The sequence below is a fragment of the Muntiacus reevesi genome, chromosome 3 (assembly GCF_963930625.1).
Source record: "Muntiacus reevesi chromosome 3, mMunRee1.1, whole genome shotgun sequence".
Classification (NCBI taxonomy): Eukaryota; Metazoa; Chordata; class Mammalia; order Artiodactyla; family Cervidae; genus Muntiacus; species Muntiacus reevesi.
In genome coordinates, this window is record NC_089251.1 from 129790076 (window position 1) to 129811014 (window position 20939).

At 55.9% G+C, this 20939-nt stretch overlaps 1 protein-coding gene across 1 annotated transcript; it reads right to left on the reverse strand.

Annotated features, from left to right (window-relative positions):
- Nucleotides 1-451: 451 nt before the first annotated feature.
- Nucleotides 452-13501, reverse strand: WNT6 (Wnt family member 6). The gene is made up of 4 exons (XM_065927654.1): nucleotides 13217-13501; nucleotides 3426-3646; nucleotides 2864-3198; nucleotides 452-1275 (listed from the first exon to the last, which is right to left on the reverse strand). Exons 1-4 carry the CDS (start codon nucleotides 13294-13296, stop codon nucleotides 814-816), a joined length of 1098 nt encoding a protein of 365 aa, XP_065783726.1. The 5' UTR covers nucleotides 13297-13501; the 3' UTR covers nucleotides 452-813.
- Nucleotides 13502-20939: the final 7438 nt, after the last annotated feature.

Consider the following 20939-nt stretch of genomic DNA (forward strand, 5'->3'; position numbering starts at 1 on the left):
TAACTTTCGAGTTTGGGTGGCCCTATAAGTCTACCCTCAAATTCCCAAGAAACAGGAAATCAAATAAACTCCCCCCTACCCCGAATTAGGACAAGGGCTGACCTGAGAACTCAGTACACCGCCGGAGGCTTCTGGTCCTCTTTCCCTAGATCCCCTCAGTCTGCTCATTAAAGGGGACCCCAGGTCTCCCCCAGCTTGCAGATACAGACCCTAGATGTGTACCAGCATGAACAAGAAGAATGCCAAGGGCAGGATCCGGCACTCTTCACCACCAGGAGAGCCCAGTTCTGGAAGACAGATGGGGACCCAGGCGATGACCCTTGTGAGGCGCATCCTATCAAAACCATCTCCCTTTAATCACTCCTTTCAGAGCCTGTCCCCACAGCAGCCCCACCTCCCAAGCCCTGGGCCCAGGTTCAAATATCTTTATTGATATATCCTATTGGTTTAAATATCTTTATTGATACAAAACTCACCCACCCACCCCATGGCCAGTAGTTCTGAGGAGCCCCACATCCAGAGGCCTAGAAACTGGCTCTTTGGTTTCCATCTGGGGGCCGAGGAGAGAGAGGCTCTATATGGTCTCCTCATGAGGTCCCCGGGAGCCCCTGTCGGGCGGCTCCTTCAGTGCTCTGGGCCTTGATGAACCGGCATAAGTCTCAAGCCCCACCGCCTCGCAGTTTCCAGAGGCCTGGGAGATGGGCTTTCTCAGGGGGAAGCCGGGCCGAGGCAGCGCCCTCTGCTGGCGCCCAGATGTCCCGCAGGTGCCGAGAGGCGGCTCCGCGCGCAGTTCCGGGTGCCGCGGGCGGCGGGTCAAAGGCAGAGGCTGAGCTCCTTGCGCACGCGGCAGCGGTGGCACTGCACCACGCAGCACCAGTGGAAGCGGCACAGGCAGTTCTCCTCGAGAAGCACGCTCTCCTGGCGGTGCCCGCGGCCGCAGCACAGCAGGTCGCAGCCGCTAAGGTCCGGGGCACTGCTGTTGCAGGCGCGGCCGCGGGTGCCCGGCGAACCCGTGCGCCGGTTGGGGGCGCAGAAGTCGGGCGAGTCGGCGGCATAGAGCAGGTCAGCGCGGCCCGGCGGCTTGAGCGTGCGGACGGCGGGCAGCAGAGCCTTGCCATCGTTGGTGCCCATGACACGCGAGGCGCCGTGGAAGCGCTCGAGCAACCGCGCGCCCACCTCGCGGAACGGGGGCAGCTTCTGCCAGCAGGTGCGCAGCGCGCACGAGCCGGACAGCCCGTGGCACTTGCATTCGGTCCGCGTGTGGCTCCGCACGGCCTGCGGGGAGCAGAAGAGCAGGCGGATGGGAACAGATCTGGGAGATGGGGCGCAGAAAGGCCCAGAGGACCGACAGAAAATAAGATTGGGGAGGGTGGTGAATGGAAGACTGCAAAGAGCAGACCTAAAAAACAAACAAAAAAGCGGGAGCGCGCAAAGTGGGAAGGAGGAAATCACGGGCCAGACACCCCGGAGAGGAGGAGCAGGAAGAATGATGGCCAAGTGGGAGCAGTGGGGAGTGGGGGACAGTATGTAGTGTAGAGATTCCAGGATCCAAAGTCAAGCAATGGGGGAGAACGCGGAATGGACAGCAAGGGTGAGATTCTCCCTGGAGGGAGGGGGTAAAGGTGGCAGCTGTCGCAGGGATTCCTCTTGCCAGCCAGCCTTCTCGTTCCTGCTCTCAGGGCCCCAGGCAGAGCAGGAGGCCTGGGCTCTGTCTCCGCCACCCCTCCCCAACCCTTTCCGACAGGTATGTGGGCCTGTCTGGACATTCCTCTCTGAGTCCCCTCTTCCCCCCCTGCCCAATGCCTCAGGCCAGAACCCTACAAGACATAGGATGTGGGGGTTCCCTGGCACACCCTAGAACTGAGGCATAGGGTGCAGGAGGGCCCCTATGAATGCCCTACTGAGAACTGAAACCCAGGAGTCCTGCCCTTTATTTACCATTTATGTCTGAAGCTGGAATAGAAGATTCACAACCCTGCTAGAGATTTATGGGGTCAGATGCCCCAGGAAGATCATTTCCGGAAGCTCAGAGTCCAGGGGCCAACCTTATCTACAGTCTTAAAGTCTATGGGCCCCCTCCTAGGCCCCTTCTCTTCCCCCCCCCCCCCCAGGAACATCTGACTCATACTGCTTCTTGTCCCTAAATCCGAGCTCCTGAGGCTCTGCTCATCGTAGAGGGAAGGGGAGAGGCTGCCAGGGCTCTGGGCAGGGACTGGTCTGGGGTTGCCAGGCAGCCAGTTGACAAGGGCCTAGACTGTCACAGCTTCCCTGGCCTGTGCCTGACCCCTCCTACCATCAGGATCCATTCTTCATCCTTCACTCCTTTGCAAGACCATTGTCTCCCTCACTTCTCCCAGCTCCCCAACCTCCAGACCCCATAGCTTTACTGGACTTCTGTCCTTCCTCTCATCCTTGGCCTTGGTCTCCCTCCTCAGCCCCTGCCCTGGCAGCCCCTAGCCACTCAAGCTTAGCCCTACTTGTCCTGTCTCAGAAGCATGTCCTCCCTACCTGAGGTCTCTAAAGGCCCTGGGTCCTCTTCCCTGGGTGTCCCCTCCCTACCCTGCCCACTGGGCCATCAGCCCCTAGCGCTCCCAGGCCCCCCACGTGACTCCGTCTTCTAGGTCAGCCACCTTGCCTCCCACTGGCCCAACCATACCACCAGCCAATCTTCCCAAGTGGCCTCCCACACATTAACAAACTCCTATACCGTGTAGGACACTCACACCCTCACTTCCCCACAGCCTTCCACAAACTCACTCCTCCTCATATACCACAGTCTCCACATCCTTTCAAACTCACCCACACTCGCACATTTCCACACTCACACACGCGCGCACCCTTATACGTGCCTGTCCCCACTCACCAGCCGGCCCGCCTCGTTGTTGTGAAGTTGCACCAACATACGGATGTCTCCGCGTCCCCGTTTGTGCTGCGCGTCCATGAAGAGCCTCGACTTCTCGTCCCCGAAGTCCACGTCGTCGCCGCAGCCCCCCCACTCCCAGGCGGCGCTGCCGTCGGGGGACCCCGCGGGGCCAGGGGGCCCTGGGGTGCCTGGCAGGCCGGGGGGCCGGGGTGGGGCCCGGCCGCGGGGCGCCTGGCAGCCGCACTGCAGCAGCTCGCCCATGGAACAGGCCTGCGTGACCGCGTGACTGGCGCCCGCCGCCGTTATAGCAAACACGAAGGCAGTCTCCCGGATGTCTGCGGAGGCGGGGAGGGGCGGTCAGACAGCAAGACCCGGGCTGGGTTCTGGGGCGCTGCGCTGGGCGCGAGGCAGCGTGGTGTGGGGCTGGGAGACAGGATCGGGGCCGTGTCCCCTGACCCGTGGAGGAAGTGGGGCTCCGTGGGCCTCCCCCACCCCCACCCTCTCCTCTGACTCCCCCAACGGCGAGCCAGCTGCCCGCTCCTAGGGTCCTCCCCACACTGACCCTGTTGTAGGATGCGCCCGAAGGCCTTGCTATGGCTGGAGCAGTTCCAGCGGCGGAAGCGGAACTGGAACTGGCATTCCCGAACCCCCAGCCGGGCGCCCCGCGCTAGCTCGGCCACCACTTCTGGCTCGGCCTGGCACAACTCAGCCTGCCGCCCTGCGAGCCGCCGGGCCTTCCTGCAGATGCTGGTAGGGTCCATGACCAAAGGGCTGCCCACGGCCCTGGGAAGTAAAGAACAGCAGACCATGGTTGTAACTCGAAGAGCTTGGGGGAGGGGCGGGAGACCAGCCGCGCCCAGCCCACAGCCAGGAGCTGAGACATGCCTCCTGTCCCACCAGCACCCCCAACTGAGATAGATTGTCCCACCTGGTTCTCTTACTATTCCGTGTGTGTGTGTGTGTGTGTGTGTGTGTGTGTGTGTGTCCACTCTGAGCTAGATTCTAGGCTGAAATTGCTATAGAGCGAAGAGTCAGTATTATCCTTCTGTGTACACCTTCATTAATAAATCCTTACAGGATTTTGACTCAAGGTGAAGGCTTCTGGTACCAGGTAGACCAAGGTTAAAATTCACCAGGCCTAACCCAAAAGGAAGAGGAAGAGGACGTTAATGGAAGGAAGATCAAGCAAGCCATCACCGGGCTTCCCTGGTGGTCCAGTGGTTAAGAATCAGCCTTGCAATGCAGAGGACACTGGTTCGATCTCCGGTCCTGGAAGATCCCACATGCCTCCGAGCACCTAACCCAGTGTGCAGCAATTACTGAGCCCATGTGCTGCAACTACTGAAGCTCTCGTATCCTAGAACCTCTGCTCTGCAACAAGAGAAGCCACTGTGATGAGAAGTCGGGCACGCTGCAACTAGAGAAAGCCCTCCCACCGAAATGAAGACCCAACACAGCCAAAAATAAAAATAATAAATAAATGCAATTAGGAAAAAAAAAGTAAGCTGTCAAAGAAAAGAAGGTACATATCATAAAGAAATATAAAGAAAAGTAGACAGTGTCAGAAAAGGATCTGGTCTTAGTGGACCACAAGCTGGTCTTGTGTTAACTGATTAGCCCTGATTCTAGAAAGGTGGGGCAATCCCAGCAAGCCATGGTATGGTATGTTACAGCGGTCAGGGAAGGGAGCCTTTGAGGAAAGTCACACCCCCTCTCTAGCCCAGATTTCTCCTTCTGTCAGATCCCTCCCTCCCCCCAATATCTCCCTGTTTCCCTGAGCAGGAGGAAGGCACTCACTCAGAGACTGAGTCTCTGAAGTCATGTTGTAAAGTAGATGACACTGACCCTTCTCCTGCTCCAGGGTCTGTGACCTTTCCAGAGCAAGATGGTAGCAAGCCAATACCAGTGCATGTGGCGGGGGTGGCAGGGCAGATAACAGAACTGATTGGAGAGGGGATACTCCTTGACTTGGTGGGTAAAGACCTTCCACACGCTTGCAGAAATCCCTGCATTCTCAGCCTTTGTTTCATTTGAGGCTAGCACTTCCTTTTAGTCGCTGTACATCATACCCCTGAAGGTTCACTTGGCTGGGTATTCACACCTGGAGGGGACTACTTTAATTGGAATGCTCTTATTTGAGCACTTAGCTGAGATCGCTGTCTGGTAAGAATAAGTAGGTAGAGTATTTAGGCTGAGGGTAATTTGAAACCACTCAAAAGCCTTTAGCAGGGGGTGGAATAAGATTTTGGGTGGGGAGAAGCAACACCATGAGAAAGAAAACCTGGAGGAAAATGTTGGTAGATATGTGCCAAAGGTCAAGGTGGCCTACTTTTCAGCTTAGCTTTAGTGCACATCCACCCCACTGTCCCCATTTGCTCCACAAGTACGGGCTGCCCAGGCATGTTCTGGGCCCACAAGGAGATGTAATGGGCTTAAATAGCAGCAGGAGGAATTTAGGTCTTAAGGTAGAACTTCTCTCACTAAGGAGTGAGATGCTTGAAGACGTGATTGCAGGAAGATGTGTAAGCTCAATCCTTGAGCTCAGTCCTCAATCCTATAAAGTCTCCTACCACACTCCACCCCACCCCCATCACCACCCAGGCCAGTCAATGTCATCACCCCTACCCCAGTAGTCCAGGAACCAAAGTTCTCTCCTCAGTGGAGAGACTCATAATCCAAACCTGCCCGCCTCCATACTTAGGACTTACCATCACTGCATTACCACTGTACCTGGGAAGGTCCAGCCCCAACCCTTTCACATCCGTAGAGAAGTAATAGATGGGGCAGGGGCAAGTGGGCCAAGGGTAGGAAAACCCCTGGCCATACTAGTTGATCAGTCTCTATCTATCTATCTTTATTTCTATCGATCTATTCACCCCCTTCTACTTACTTATCCCATTTCATTACAAAAATAAGTGGAGGCAACTTCCAGTATGGTTGTACAAGGTTGGCGAATAAGACTATGGAGCACCTTGAGAGTTAGGGCTGTTACTTTTGTTTCCCATGGCAGATTTTTAGCTGCTTAATTTGTATTTCCCCTCCAATATTTATTATGAAAATTTGCATATTGTGAACGATTACTGTGCTTCTCCAATGAATACCATCTAATACATGTGTTTTGAGTGAATGAAGGAGCCATCTAAGGAAAAAGTCCTCACTTGAACCCTGTCCGCATGTGGCTTCATGACTCCTAATTAGCTTCCAGAAACATTTTCTCCCCAGTTGGATTCAGAGGCGGGGAAACAGACCTCCACACAGCCATCCACTTCTCTTCTGCCACCTGCATGTTGAGAACTCTACCTGGGAGCCTGGGGCCCTGCAAACCCATCTTCCCCACTCCACCCCCAAGCTGCCAAGTTCTGCAGTCTCCCCTCCCCAATCCTGCCCTCTGCTAACTCCCTATTTTCCCAAGGCTGACTGGCCTTATCTTCCCAAGGTTACTCTGTCCCATCCTGCTTCTTTCCCCCCTCCTGCTCTGGGGAAGTAGGAGAGGGTGGCGTATGCAGGCGAGAAAGGGAAACAACCTCTTGACCTTGTCTTTTTCCCAGAAGCGTGAGATAGGAGGGCAATCAGGAGAAGCGCGACAGGCAGGGCCCCCAGGAGGTGGGGCTGGCCCTGCACAGGGTTGAGGGGCTGCCCTGGAGTCAGTTTCTGGTCCGGGTCTGGCTCCTCAGGCTGGCTGGCTGCCTGGGAACTAGACTTGTTTACAAGCCGGTCAGGAGGAGGGATGGGCAATAGTAGCAGCTAGAATCCCAAGGGACCAGCTTGCTCCCTGCCCTCCTGTCCTCACTCCCATCTTCAAGTCACAGGAAAGGAAACTCCAGAAGGGGACTGGCAGGGAAGCGTTGGGCAAAACACCAGGCCTCACATCTGTACACATCTCTGTCCACTCTGGGTGAGTTGAGCTATGCTGAGCAAGTCATTTCCCTCTCTGGGCGTCAGGAAGATAAGGAGTTGGCAAGACAGACTCAAATAGCCTCTCTAAACTTTAACACCATCTTTAACCGAATCACAAAATAACTTCCCCACCTCCCCTCTTCCTTTGCCCTCCTTCCTTCCCTTCTGCTTGCTTAAAGACTGAACTCTGCTTTGGGGGGCCTCTGAGTTAGCACTGGCCTGAGATCAGCCTAGGAACATGGTGCCTGTCTGGCAGCATCTGCGTGTCGGGTGGGGGCTGGTGGTTGGAGCAAAGTGGTGGTAGGAAATATATAATATGTAGGATCTGAGATCCTGAACAAATAGCCGCTCCTGGGCATAGAAAAAACAAAGCTAGCCCTAAAAGAAATCAGTACGTAGACAAGAAGGAACAAGCCTGGGTTTGGCCATTCTAGCTGGCTTGGCCTCCTGTGCCAAGATCTCCTTCCCAGGGACCTCAATTGGTAGAATAAGTAGCCAAGTGAGGTGGCACCAGGGGGCAGCCACTTCCTACTGGCAGCATCTCTGAATCTAAGCCCTGGAGGCCTGGGTTTTTGGCCTAACTTACCTTTACATGCCTGGATTCAGAGGGTGGAAGATTTTCTAGTCCACTTCCACCCACTTCACCCTTATTATACAGGCAAGCAAGAGAGGGGACTGACCCTGGCCACTCAATGGGGGAATCCCCGTCACAAGAAATTTAGGCAAATATTTTAAAAACCAAAGGGACTGAAGGAAACAGCCCTCCCGCCCCAAGGGCTTCTGAAACCTCAGGGGCTCATGCATACTGTCCTCCACGTGGTCCTTAGTCTGATCAGGGTTGGCTGACTCTGCATCCATCCCAGATCACACCGATAAGTTTTTGAACTTAGAGACACCCGTACTCCTCACCCCTAAGTCATCCAAATCTCACACAGCATTTCTCCAAACACGCCTCAGATCCCACCTGTTCTAAGGAGCCTCTGGTGGGCCCCAGCCCTCACTGACCTCTCCCACCTGCCTCACTCCTGGTGTCACTCATGGGGGGGGGGGTGTTGTTTGTCATCCTGCCCAGTGGCATAATTGTTTTGTCACATCTTCTTGTCTTATCTTCCCAATTAGATATAAACTCATTCCAGATAAAGATCTCAGGGAGAAGTATAATGTCATTAGCAGAACACGACTAAGGGCCTTGAGAATCCATCGGACTTAGGTTTGGATCTGGGCTCTGCCATTTGCTGGTTCCATGATGTTAACAAGCCCCTAGCCGGGGAGGTTGGCACTTGGCCTTTGTTGAATGGATGAGGAAACTTGACCTTCTGAACCTCAGTGTCCTCAACTGTAAAGTGGAAATAAATAATAATACCTGCCTACTTCTTGGGTTACACAATGGAAAGAGCCTGTCCAGAGAGTGGGCTTCCACAAGTGTCTTCCCATGGGTGACTCCCCATTCACACCCTTAATCATCTCCTGGGCCTACACAGTGCATGGCAATCAGGCAGCAGGCATGAATTCCTGAGAACATGCTTTGCTCCAACTCTTCTTAGCCTGGATCCCAGTATCTCCTCCTCCCCTGCCAGTCTAACCCATGGACCAGGAGCACCCTCCAAGATCTCCCCACCCACTGCCTCCCTTCTCCAGCCAGCACTCCTGGGTGGATTCTTGAGGCCAAGAGGATCACAGACCTTTCTGAAGCCTGCTCCTCTAAAGGGTCTCACAGCCAAATCCCCACTAGTTCCCCGCACGCATTCTGGGTACTCCTTAGTCTGACCCTCAGCTCCCAAGAGCCAGCAGAGGGAGCCCTGAGCCCTGGGGCTGTGGGTGGGGGCTGCACAGGGATGGGGGAGGTGGGTGGTGGAGAAGGGGTAGAAAAATGTTGCCTGACGGCTGGGCTGCCGAGGAGGCTGGGCCCGGGCCTGTGCCCAGCCCGCCTGTCCTGTCCTGCTCTGTCTAACTCAGTAATTACTGTTCCCCCTCCCCCAGTCCCTACCCCCACCCCAACCACCACATCAAAGTCAGTAATGCCCCAGCTCCATTAACCCCTGCCTCCCCACCGCCCACCAGCCACCCCATTCCCTGGCTCCCCACCCCCCCACCCCCGGCCCAACTGGGTTCTTTCTGCCCAGTCCCAGGTGCTTCCCTTCCCACCTCCTCACACTTCTCCCCTCGCAGGGGCTTTCCCTGCCCTGAATGACTTCCCCACACAAGATGGCTTGCTGCTGGTCAGCGGCCTGGACACAATGACCATCCACTGGATATCCTGCAGAGAGTCTGCCCTGTGCCATCTGCTCTCCCAAACCGAGGTGGGGAAGCCCCGTGAGAAGGGGAGGACGGGGGGAGCAGAAGGGACTTGTGCAAGCCCCTTTCCTGACCCCTACCCCTCTGCACTCCCGGTACTCAGCAGGAGGTGGACTCCTGGTCCCCAACCCTCAGCTACGTGCATTCTGGGTGGCCTTGGGCAAGTCACCTCCTGTCCCTGAACTTTGCTAGACTTCTCTCTCTCTGAGAGTGAGAAGATTGGGCCAGATGATCTGTAAGGTCCTTTCTAGATCTAATTTCTGGATTAAGCAGAGGGCTCCAAGCTGGAGGAAAGAGCCAAAGAGACCAGGCAGAGAGTGGGTGAAGTACTTGCCCAGCGACATTTGCCTCCCTCTGCGCCACCTCGGGCAGTCCAGGGGAAGCACTCAGGGCCTCGCCCCACCCTGCCCCTGGAAGGAAGGAGGGTGCAGGCTAGAGGGCGCTCTCCCCACTCCCCGGGGACAGGCTTCTGTGTTCCTGAGCAACTCCTGCTCTGGCTGGCTGGGTGCCCTACCGCCAGCCTAACTGCAGCCGGCTGCCCACACCCCACAACCCCCCCACTCCCACCTCATCCCCTCCACTGCTGCATTTCTTCATCAAAGTACACATTCTGGAATCCCCCTGGCTGGGCCCTGATGATCAAGCCTCCCGCTGACTCCCCCCTCCCCCAGCTCCTGCTCCCACCCAACTCCTGGCTTCCGATGAGAATGGGGCAGGAGGGGACTGCACCCCCCGGGAAATGTCACGGTGCCAGGACTCTGGTGGGCTCAGGGCATGCTCTGGCCTGGACCAAGCCAGCCTCCTTTTGCCCCTGCCCTTTTCTGCTCACAGCCCCATTGTCTCCCTCCAGGGGAAGCTGCCAAGGCGAGGGTGGGGGGGGCTGGGAGGGGAGGCCTGGATGGCCACCCTACCCCCACCATCTACCCCATCCTAAGCTTGTGGGAGCCAGCAACAGGACTGCCCAAGAAGGGTCAGGGGTCCCAGAGAAAGAGAGAATGGGAAGGGGTGTTGGAAGTCACAGCTGGAAAGCCTGGGTGTCGGGAAGAGGCCTGGGTCCTTTCCCTGTCTCCCTGAGGGGCCAGAGCTGACCAGCAGCTCGTTCCTGTTTCCATAGGGAAGATGAGATGGGGGAAGGTAGTGAGACCGAGTGGTGCTTTTCCTAGTGGAACAATGGGAGGGTTAGTTTCTTTCATAGAAAATATCAAATGGAAAGAGGAAAGGAGAAGAAGGGAGATTGATTTGGCTATTCTGTGAGACTGAGCTATTTTCTACATTTACTGATTGAAGGTAGAAATAAAGATGGGCCAGATATTGAGAAGAACTTCCTGGGGGAGGATGAGAAGGGGGCAGAGAGCAGGATGGGAGGGCTGGGAGCTAATGACCAGGACAGAATCTGTCAGGGCCAGAGCATAAACTGGATAGCCTGGAGGTAGTAAGCTGGACAAGATGACCTCAAGAGAGCCTGGCCAATGTCCTGGAATCTGGGATTCTGTGATTCACAAAGATATGGTTACAGATGAGAGAGAGACAGACAGAGGTCAGAGGCAGAGTTTAGAAAGCATCGGAGAAGGCGGGGCAGGGGGCGGGAAAGAAGGGGGAGGAGGGAAGAAATTGAAAGGAGAAACTTCTGGTTGACCTAGAGCCAGGTCCGTGAGCCTAAGGCCTGGGCCATACCCATCCAGGGCCCTCCTTTCCTGACCAGGACAGTCCGGTCACTCAGAGTTCCTGGAGAACTAAGTCTTCCCAGCCTGGCTGCTGCTGGAATGACAGCAAGGACTGCAGTGGGCTGCCGTGAGGGCAGCCGCTTTCCTGTTCACCGCTGGAGCTCCCGCCTGGTCAGTGTTCTCTGAGAAGCAGGAAGAAAGGATCCAGCCAACCAGTCCTAGACATCACGGAGCAGCCTCTACATTTCTTGCCTGAAGAAGCTCTTGCTTCAGGTGAAGCCTCCGGGGTGGGGACAGCCTCTCCAAAGTATCTGAGTGAGCCAGTCGCCAGACACCTTATCACTCCAACTCCTCACTCTTCACCCGGCTTGCCCTGCAGCTGTGGCCATGAAGGCCTCTGTGTTCTTCCACACCTGCCCTCCTCCCCTCCTCCCCCACTCCCTCCTTTCGAGCTTCAGGGTCAGTCTCCAAGGGACGAGGTCTCTCCTCCTCTGGCATGGCTCCCACCCAGCAGCCCCTCCCAAACGAAGGGGCCACCATGAACACAAACCCCAGCAGATCTCCATACAGCTGTCCCCAGCACCTTTAGTCTCCAGGGCCCTAAAGACAAAGGCTCCGCCTCCCAGAAGCGGGAGAGGGCAGTCAGTGAAATGCCTAACTGGCATAGTGCCCAATGCATGGAGTGCAGTGAGCATAGAGAAGGCAAGGGAGGGAAGACAGAGGGGCAGTGTCATGGAGGAAGTGGTATTTTTAAGTGGAAGGATGATAAAATTGGGACAAATAGTAGGGGGTGGAGTGGGGTGGGGAAGGAAGGCAACAGCCCTCAGGGAGAGACCTCTGTTTCCATACTTTGGAAAGGGCAAAGTTAGGACTGGTGTGTATGGGGAATAAGAGATAGAGATCCCTTTGCAAAATTTTGCTAGAGACCCTAGGTTTTAATGTAAATGGATCCCCCTTTCACCCATGGGGATTCTGGCCAGAACCTGGGGTGTGGAGGAGAGGACTTACATTTAGGAGCACCTCCCAACGTCAGATTATGTTGTAGGTCATCCCACCCAACCCTCCTATCAACCCTTCCAGGTAGGAGGACCGACTCCCTATCTTAGTTGAGACATCGGGGAGCAGGGAGAAGTGACTTGCCCAAGGTCATAGGCTTGACAATGGGGGGAGATTAGTTCGCAGGACTCTTTATTTCAAAGCTGCTACTGCATTATTCTAAGTCAGGATCCAAGGACGCATGTTCCCTAGCCGGGACCTAGGTCGCCCTGGCTTGGCCCCCTCACTGACACCCTGAGGGACTTCTCTCCTACATCATGGAAGTGGGATCGTGGCCAGCAGCTCCCTGTGTGGGCATCCAGCTATCTTCCTAGAAAAGAGGGAACTGCCCGCCCCACCCCTTCTTCCAAATCCGGGGTGGGAGAGGAGTGGAGGGTAGAGAATCCAGCCAATGACATGGCGGTATGCAAATAGACAAGGTTTTGACTTGTTAGGATTGGCTAATGCACCAGCGGTAGCGTCCAAGTCCCTCCTCTCTAAACACAACTATTCCGGGCGGGTCCTTGCTGCTCCCAAGACTGAGAAGGGGGAAAAAAGTCTACGGGATCCGGATCGCGGAGCGGTCCCGGCCGGGCACCCCCCCCCCCCCCCAGCCTCTATCCATCCCGCAAGACTCCAAGTTCCCGCAACATCAGCTGCTTAAGTATCTGCTCTAGCTAGGGCAGTCTGGGAACTCGACCCCATCTCTTGGCTGGCCAGGCCTTGCTCCCTTCCACCAGGACCCTCCACGATTCCCAGCAGCACATTTTTTTCATCCATGACCTCTACATCTGGAAGGGCCAGGAGTCTGGGTCCTTTTCCTGCCTTTCCTCCTGTTTGCTCGGGGAGGAGAAAGAGAAAGCGAAGGTTCTGACTCAGTTTCCCCTTTTACGCTCCCTTTCCCGCCCCTCCCACCCATTCTGAAGGAGCCCAGAGAGAAGCTGGTGGGTTTGTGGGCAAAGTGGGGCGGGAAGAGGCAACAGCTTGGCTCTCCCTGCCAGTGGCTTCCCACCTTGTTCTTCTCTTTCCCCGCAAATTCAGCTTCTCTCCCCTAAATCCAAAGCCGTCTTAACACACACTCTTTTATTCGGATCTCAGACTACAGATCTTGCCCCCGTCTCCCCATATCTCTTTCCTACCCATTCGCTGATTCCTCGGTGACCTGGATTGAGCGCGTAACCTGCGGTGGGGGTGGGACACAGGGGGAGGAAATACAGTAGAATGTAGGGAGGGGGCAGGGGGTGTGTGGGCACGTCTAAGTGGCAGTTCAGAAATGCCCCTGGAGGAGGTCGGCAGGAGCGGCACGCACCTCCCCCTCGCGCCTCCTGCCGAGGGGCTGGGCTCCGCGCACAGGTAGAGCCGGGAGGCGGCGGGAGCGCGATCCGGAGCCCCACCTTCGGCCCCAACGTCCCCGTGTCCGAGCTCCAGGGGCCCCGCGGGGGCAGCCAGACGCAGCACTCACCACCACAGTCCGCCGACGTGCGCCGGACACAGGAGCAGCAGCAGGAGCAGCCCCAGGCGGGAGGGCGCGGGCGGCTGCATCGTGACAGCTTTAGGGCCGGCGGGTGCGGGCAGGGCGCGAGGCTGAGGGGCCAGCCGCTGCGCGCCGGGGCCCGGGCTTCAGGGCGAGCGCGGCGGCGGCCGGGAGGCGATGGCTCCGGCGGCGGCGGCGGCGGTGGCGGCGGCGGGGGGGCCCATCCCGGGCGAGGAGGGCGCGGCGGAGGCGGAGAGCGGACAGGGCAGCCAGAGCCTGTGTCTCCTGCCGAGCTCGCTCGGGAGAAGAAATCAGAGCCGGGGGCGGGGGTGGGAGGGGAGCGGGGCCGGGGCGGGGGCGGGGGGCAGGGGGGCCGTGGGGGTGGCAGTTGCGACAGTCAGGCGGCGGGACTCTCGGGAGGGAGCCGAGCGCCCCGGGGCGGCGGGCGCGGAGCTCGGCGGAGGGCGGGGCCCGAGCACGCTCGTGGCTGGGGGACTCGCCTGCCTCGCCCCCTCACCTCGCCTCTCTCACGGCCTGGGAGCCCCCCGCCGCAGCTTGGAGTCGGGGGCAAGGAGGGGCGGGGAAGCAGGGTGGAGAAGGGTAAGCGGGGGGAAGGAAGAGGAGCGAAGGAATGGGGGACGGGCTGGAAGGGAGACGTTTGACAGGTTTGTTGACTGTAAAGAGAGAAAACTTCCCAGGAATGAGGGAGTTTGGGTTGGGGGGCGGTGCAGAGTGGGATGCTGGAGCGGGGGCCGGGAGACGCAGTCGGCCCCCAGCGCTGGGTGCTCCGGGGAGGGGTGTCGAACTCGTTGGCCCGATGGGCAGACTCCGGAGGGGGTCACCTCTGACCGGACCCCGCCTCCGCGCCGCAAGCCCCGTTTCTCAGCCTTTTCTTGAGCATGGAGGAAGCGATGGGCCTCCACTCTGCTCCCCAGCCCCCGCCTCATCAGGCCGGAGCTGAGAGGAGGAGGTGCGGGAGGGCAGATTAGACAGCAAGAGAGAGGAACCTCTTTATGGCCTGCGATCAAGTGCTCGCACGTGCAAGCGAGCGACAGAGTGGAGGTTGCAGAGCGAAGGGTCAGGACTCGCTGCAGCCGGGCCTCGTGGGTCCGAGGGTCCCTGCCTCATCACTGCTCCCCCAGCTTGGCCGGGACCGGAGCGGGTGGGAGGGCAGCTGCAGGTGAGATGGCGTTTTATCTGATTCTCTAATGCCACAAAAATGTCTTTGATGCCCCAGGCCCCCTCCCCACGAGGGGAGATCAAAGGCCCCCGTGGGGAGGAAGGACAGCTCCATTCATCACGCCAAGCGGGCTGGCAGGGAGCTGTAGTCCCTGCTCCCGGCTCCGGCCCCGTGTGCCCCGGGGGTGCAGAGAGACAGGTGGTGCTGGACATTCCATGGCAAGGGCCAGTCTCCCTTCCACCTCTATCCAGAGCGGCCATCAACCTGTTCGGGTGCTCCTGGCTGGAGAGAAGGATGGAGGACCTCAAGTCCATGTGGCAGAAACTTCAGGTGTCTAGAGGAAAGCTCTTGGTCTTCTGGACTGTGTGTGGTGGTGGGGGTGGGAGTGGGAAGCACCTGAACTTGGGGAGTAGGGCCGCTGCCAAGAGTGATAAGAGAGAGAAACACCCTGGTGAGCAGAGAGAAGCCACAATTCGGAGTGTAGGGACAAGGGGATCAAGATGGGCTGGGGGTGTAAGAAGAGACCACAGATGCGGGTCCCAGGGGAGGAGGCAGATCTGGGAAAGGAAGGATGAGCAAATGGAGAAGAGAAAAGAAATGGAGAAACGTTGGCCTAGGGGCACAGGGAAGCCCCTGGATTTGCCTGGGGCTGTGGTGTCCAGGTTGAATCAGTCTAACCCCTTGTCCTGGGCACTGAGAGTTCTTCTGGTGAGGGTGCTGGAGTGCTCTAGAGAAGGGGGCTAGTGGCTTGGAGAGGTAGGGGGCATGGCCCAAGTGCAGCCCCTCCCATTTTAGCCTTTAATAGCAACCAGATGCCAGGCACAGCCCCTGCACCTCTTAATTTTGGACCCAGTTGCTGTTTCTGTAGGGCAATGCCAACTCCGGACCCTGCACACTCAACGCAGCCATGGTTGGGCCCACACTCAGGCCAGATGGTGCTGAACAGGCGGCTGGAGGGCTCTGGGTGGGGGGGGGGGGTGGTCCCTAGAGGCTGCAGGTGGCCAATGACCAATCCCCTGGGAACCACTGCCTGGGTTCCGAACCCTCTGCCCCCCCTCCGCCCCCACCCTGCTACTGTTATTGCAGATTATGAAATGCTCTCCTGATCCTGCATTCTTCTCCGAGGCAAGAATTTTAATGTATTTGTCTTTGTCATCAGGGGACCAGGGCTCTGGGACCGCCCTGCTTCTGCCTGAGGAGGGAGCGCCCCAAATCTGGTCCCTGCTCCCTCCAGACCCTCTCTCCACTACCACCCCCTCATGCCCTAGCCCTGCCCCTCGCCTCCCCCTCCTAAGACACGGTCTCTCTGTGGGGTGGATAAAAATGATGTTATTGAAACAACAGAATTGGGAGCAGTGGCAGGGAGCAGGGATCAGCTCAGGAAACTGGGGCATTTGCCAAGAAGCCTTCTCCCCCGCAGGCGGCCTTTCTGCCCCCACCCCCCACCTTTCCTACAAACACACACAGAACGCCCCACCCCTCCTGCAGTACTCTCTCTGGCCAGACCTTGTAGAATATTTGGCCACCCCTGGATTTCCCAAGTCCTCATCCTTCCCCCAACTCAAGCACCCCAGAATCCCATTCCAGAAACAGCTGGCCCACTAGTGCCTGTGGAAGCACTGGGGCAGGGAGGGGATGGGCAGGTCTCCTGAAACATCAATTCTCAAGGCCTCTGTTTCAAGGGCAACCTTGCCTCTGCCCACTGCTTTCTGCCTTCTCTGCACCCCCATCTAGGTGTTGGTTGGCATCTGGGCAGAGCGAGAACCATGACTTCACTCCTGAAGCCCTCAAACCTTAACAGAGATGAGTTCAGATGTTCCTGAGGCTTCAAGCCATCACTATCACCTTGGAAGACCCTCCACGGAGAAGGGCTGGGAAACTAGGAGATGGAAACAGAGGCACACAAAGACAGATCGAGGTGCATGCACATGCATACGCACTCACACACACCCACAGCTGGGCATAGATTTCCAGATAGCCTCGCAGAAACCACAGGACACCTCGCCTCTCCTAGACGATGCTGGATAACTTTCATCCACAGGTAGGGCAGGCCACCACACAGGTGGGCTGGCTCAGACTGAGACACATGCTGGCTTTCCTGGAGATCACGCACTCACACACGTGCACACACACATGTGCACACACGTGCGCACATACACCACCTCTGTAGCATGGATGGGGTGCCTCACGGATCTCTTTCTCTCTGTCCTCCAGGCCCCCTCCACCTCTTCCCCCATCCCTCCACCTTAGGTCTAGGCCCGTCCAAAAGAGAGGAGGGGACGGAGAAACAGGGTTGTCTGGCTATGGGGTTGGAAAGGAAGGAGGGGCAGAAGTGGGGACTGTGGAGGGGGAGAGAGGCAGCTGGGGATAGATAACATCAGATTCGCTGCAGGGGAAAGCGGAGCCCTCTGTCAGATTCTCTCTCTCTCTCACTGTCTTTCTGTGTGTCTTTTCATGTCTTCCCCATCTCCATAATTCGGTCTCTGTTTGTGTCTCTCTCTAAATCATTCTCTCTGTTTCTTTGTTTCTCAGAATGACTGAAGCTGCAGGAGCCCAGGAATTTGGGCCTGTGACCCTTCCCCTCCCAGTCACCTCTCTCTCCCTCTCTCTCTCTTCTCCCTTCCCACCATCCTCCCTCCCTCTTTCCCCAGCAGTGAGACCTAACTCTCATTCCTTTAGGGTGGTGATGGGACTTGAGAATTCCTCAGGGCCCTGGGTCTCTGGGTCCCAGGAGAAGAGAGAGAGGAAACGCCAACCCTCTAGAGAGATGGCAAGAAGGAAACAGATAGAAGAAAGGAAGAACCGCTGTCCTCTCTTTTCTGAATCCCAGATGCTAGTCCAACTTTTCCCAGCCCACCTGAAATCATGAGAATGTGCCTTTCCAGCCCAGAGTGGGAACTCAAACGCCTGGTTCCCAGCTTTAGGCAGTTTAGGTCAAGTTTCCCCTGAGATTGCCTCTGGGCCTTTGTCCAAGGGAACCCCCACCCCAGGCCCTGGTTCCCCATGGAACCCACCTGCCTTGTATCTTCCACATCTCTCAACCCTATCCATGCTCCAGGCTTCCCATCACTCCATCAGTCAAAGGGAGAAAGAACTCGGTGGGGTGGGAGGTTGGGACAGCGGAAGGGGGAGCAGAGGCTGAGAGGGAGGGATTGCTGCTCGCCCACTAGGACTGGGCTGGTGGGAAGCCAGGAAACATTTGTTTCCACTTAGCTCAGCCCCAGTGGCCCCAAGGAGGAGTGGTTGGGCCCAGGAGCCTCCCCAGGCATCCCTGTCCAGGCCTGGCTCCAGCATTAGAGGCCATGGGGTAGGCAGAAGATCCCTGGCATGGCCTCTGGGGTTCTAGAGACAAGTCCCCACCCTCTTCTCACACTATCCCTCCTTCCCAGGTCACACCGCCTATCCTCACTGCTTCAGTCCTCACCTCTCAGGGAATCAGATCTCCTCCACCCAGGTCTCCAGAACCAGACTCCCTCCTAACCGCGTCGGTGTCTGCTGGCTCTCTCTGCCTGGACAACAGTCAGCAATTTTTTAACAGAACACATACTATGTGCCAGCTTTTGTTATTTAGTCGCTCAGTCATGTCCATCTCTTTACGACCCCATGGACTGTAGCCCGCCAGGCTCCTCTGTCCATGGGATTTCCCAGGCAAGAATACCGGAGTGGGTTGCCATTTCCTTCTCCACCGATGTGCCAGGCACCCAGCTAAATAGTGGAAAGACATGGTGAGCAAAAGCAAACATAATCCTCACTTTCATGGAGCAGACAGTTTTTAATCATATCATCTGACAAACAAATGGAAAATTCACAACTCTGACCTGTGCTTCAGAGAAGAGAGAGCACTGGAAGAGGCTCGGGCAGGAGGGTTGATCAAGTCAGGGAAGGTGGAAAAGCCCTCTCAGAGGGGGGACCCCCCAAGTGAGATACAAAAATAAGTCAGAATTAGCTGGGAGCTGTAAGGGAGGGAAGAGCATTTCTGGCCAAGGGAGCAGCCCTGTAAAGCCCTGCAGGGTGGAGAAGGCACCAGGGTGGGGGTGGGGAGCATCCACTCAAGGTTGGCTTGAGGTTGACAAGAGAGTAGAAAACAACCTGGTGGGAAAGAGGCTAGAGGGACTGGAGTGGGGGTTGATCAGACCAAGTAAAACCTTATAGGAATGGAAGGGAAATTTTTTTCTTACTTTAAAAGCAATGGGAATTCTTTTAAATACATTTGAAGAAGAGAATAAAAGATAGAGGGGAGCTGCTAGATTAAAAGAGAACTAACAGACATAAATTTTTTAAAAAAGCAAAATATTTTCGGAACTCTAACATTTCGGGGTGCATGCTTGGATGACAAAGAAGCATCTGTGGATGCTTACTATAAAAATCAGGTTAGTAGTTTCTCTGGGGGTGAGGGAAGGTGGCACATGGAGTAGGATGGTAGCCAAGTTCTGCCTCCTTTCATGGCAGCTGGTTTCAAGAGTTTCATTTGTACATTGATTCTGTACTCTTTTGTGTATCATTTTAATAAAAAAAATGTTTTAAAGCAATGGGAAGCAGTGGAGATTTCACTGGGACAGTGGTGACACTATCAGCTCTCCATTTTGAAAAGAGGGGGTTGGAGAGGAGCCAGAGTGCATGCAAGAAGATCAGTTAGGAGATTCCGAGTGGCCCAAGTGGTCCAGGAAAGCCTTTGCAGCTTCCACCTGCGTGGACCACACAGAGGTGAGGAAAGAAGCGGATAATGCTGACTGCTGTGGAGGAAGTAGAGTCAATAGGCTTGGGGAGAGGTTGGAAATGGGATGAGGAAGAGGGAGGGGACAAGGGTGGTGCCTCTGAGATTTTTAACTGGCCTCACAACAGAATGAATGGTGGGATGTCCACTCAGGCGAGGAACGCTGGAAGAGGACCAGTATTTGGCGAACTGGAGTGGGTGAGTTTGAGACATGAATTAAATATGCTTTGAAAACATTCACAAGGAACTGACAAGGAGGCAAGTGGAGATATGGGTCTGGAGCTCAGAGGGGAAGCCGGAGTCATCCTGAGGTAGGGTGTAATTAAGCTGAACCTAGAGGAGAGTGCGGAGTGAGAGCAGCCTTCATGATGTCGTGTTTCTTGACTGGATGAAGGGGAAGAGGCTGCAAAGGAGACTGAGAAGGGGCCACAGAGGCAGGGTGGGGAAAAAAAGCATCGCGCTTTCACAGAAGCCAAGGTGGCTCAGTGATAAAGAATCTGCCTGCCAGTGCAGGAGACACGGGTTGGATCCCTGGGTCAGAAGATCCCATGAAGAAGGAAATGGCAACCCACTCCAGTATTCTTGCCTGGGAAATCCCAGGGAAAGAAGAGCCTGGTGGGCTATGGCCCTTGATATATCCACAGAACACGCTTAGGAAAACCACTGAATCAGTTAGATCTCAAGCTACTCTTGCCAGAGCACAAGGATAACCCCACCATTTTATTGCTATGACACGTCCTTGAGCATACATCTTACAAAACCAAGTCCATGCTTCTTGGCATGGCATTCAGGCCACACTACAGTTGGGCTCTCTTGGGGTCTCCCCAGCCTCATCTGCCTGTTAGTCTCCACCAGAGCTCCAGACTCACAGTGGTTCTCGGTCAGGCCCCCACCCCTGGCCCCCACCTCCTCCCCTCCATGCTCTGCTCACTTGCCTCCTGTCCCAGCTGACCCAGTTCAGCCCCCATGTCCGCCAAGACCCCACCCTGTAGTTGGAGACAATCTTTCCGATTCCCAATCCCTCAGTGCACTTAGAAGCTATTTTATAGGAAGTACAGCATTTCAAGTTGATTTTGTCCTCCACTTGCTTATGAGTTTTTGAGAGGGTGTGATCTATGTCTCCAGTCCCATCACTTCATGGCAAATAGCTGGGGAAAAAATGGAAACAGTAACAGACTTTATTTTTGGGCTCCAAAATCACTGTAAAAAAAAACCAAAAACAAAACAAAATGGATGGTGACTGCAGCCATGAAATTAGAAGACACTAAAAAAGAAGATGCTTGCTCCTAGACAGCATATTAAAAAGCAGAGACATCACTTTGGCTACAAAAGGTCCATGTAGTCAAAGCTATGGTTTTTCCAGTAGTCATGTACGGATGTGAGAGTTCGACGATAAAGAAGGCTGAGCGCCAAAGAATTGATGCTTTCAAAGTGTGGTACTGGAGAAGACTCTTGAGAGTCCCTTGGATTGCAAGGAGATCAAACCAGTCAGTCCTAAAGGAAATGAATCTTGAATATTCATTGGAAGGACTGGTGCTGATGCTGAAGCTCCAATACATTGGCCACCTGTTGCAAAGAGCTGACTCACTGGAAAAGATTCTCATGCTGGGAAAGATTGAAGGCAGGAGGAGAAGGGGGCCGCAGAGGATGAGATGATTGGATGGCATCACCGACTCCATGGACAGGAGTCTGAGCAAACTCTGGGAGATGGTGAAGGACAGGGAAGCATGGCGTGCTGCAGTCCATGGGGTCCCAAAGAGTCAGACAGGACTTAGTGCCTGGACAGCAACAAGGTCTACGTCTGGCCTGCAGTGGAA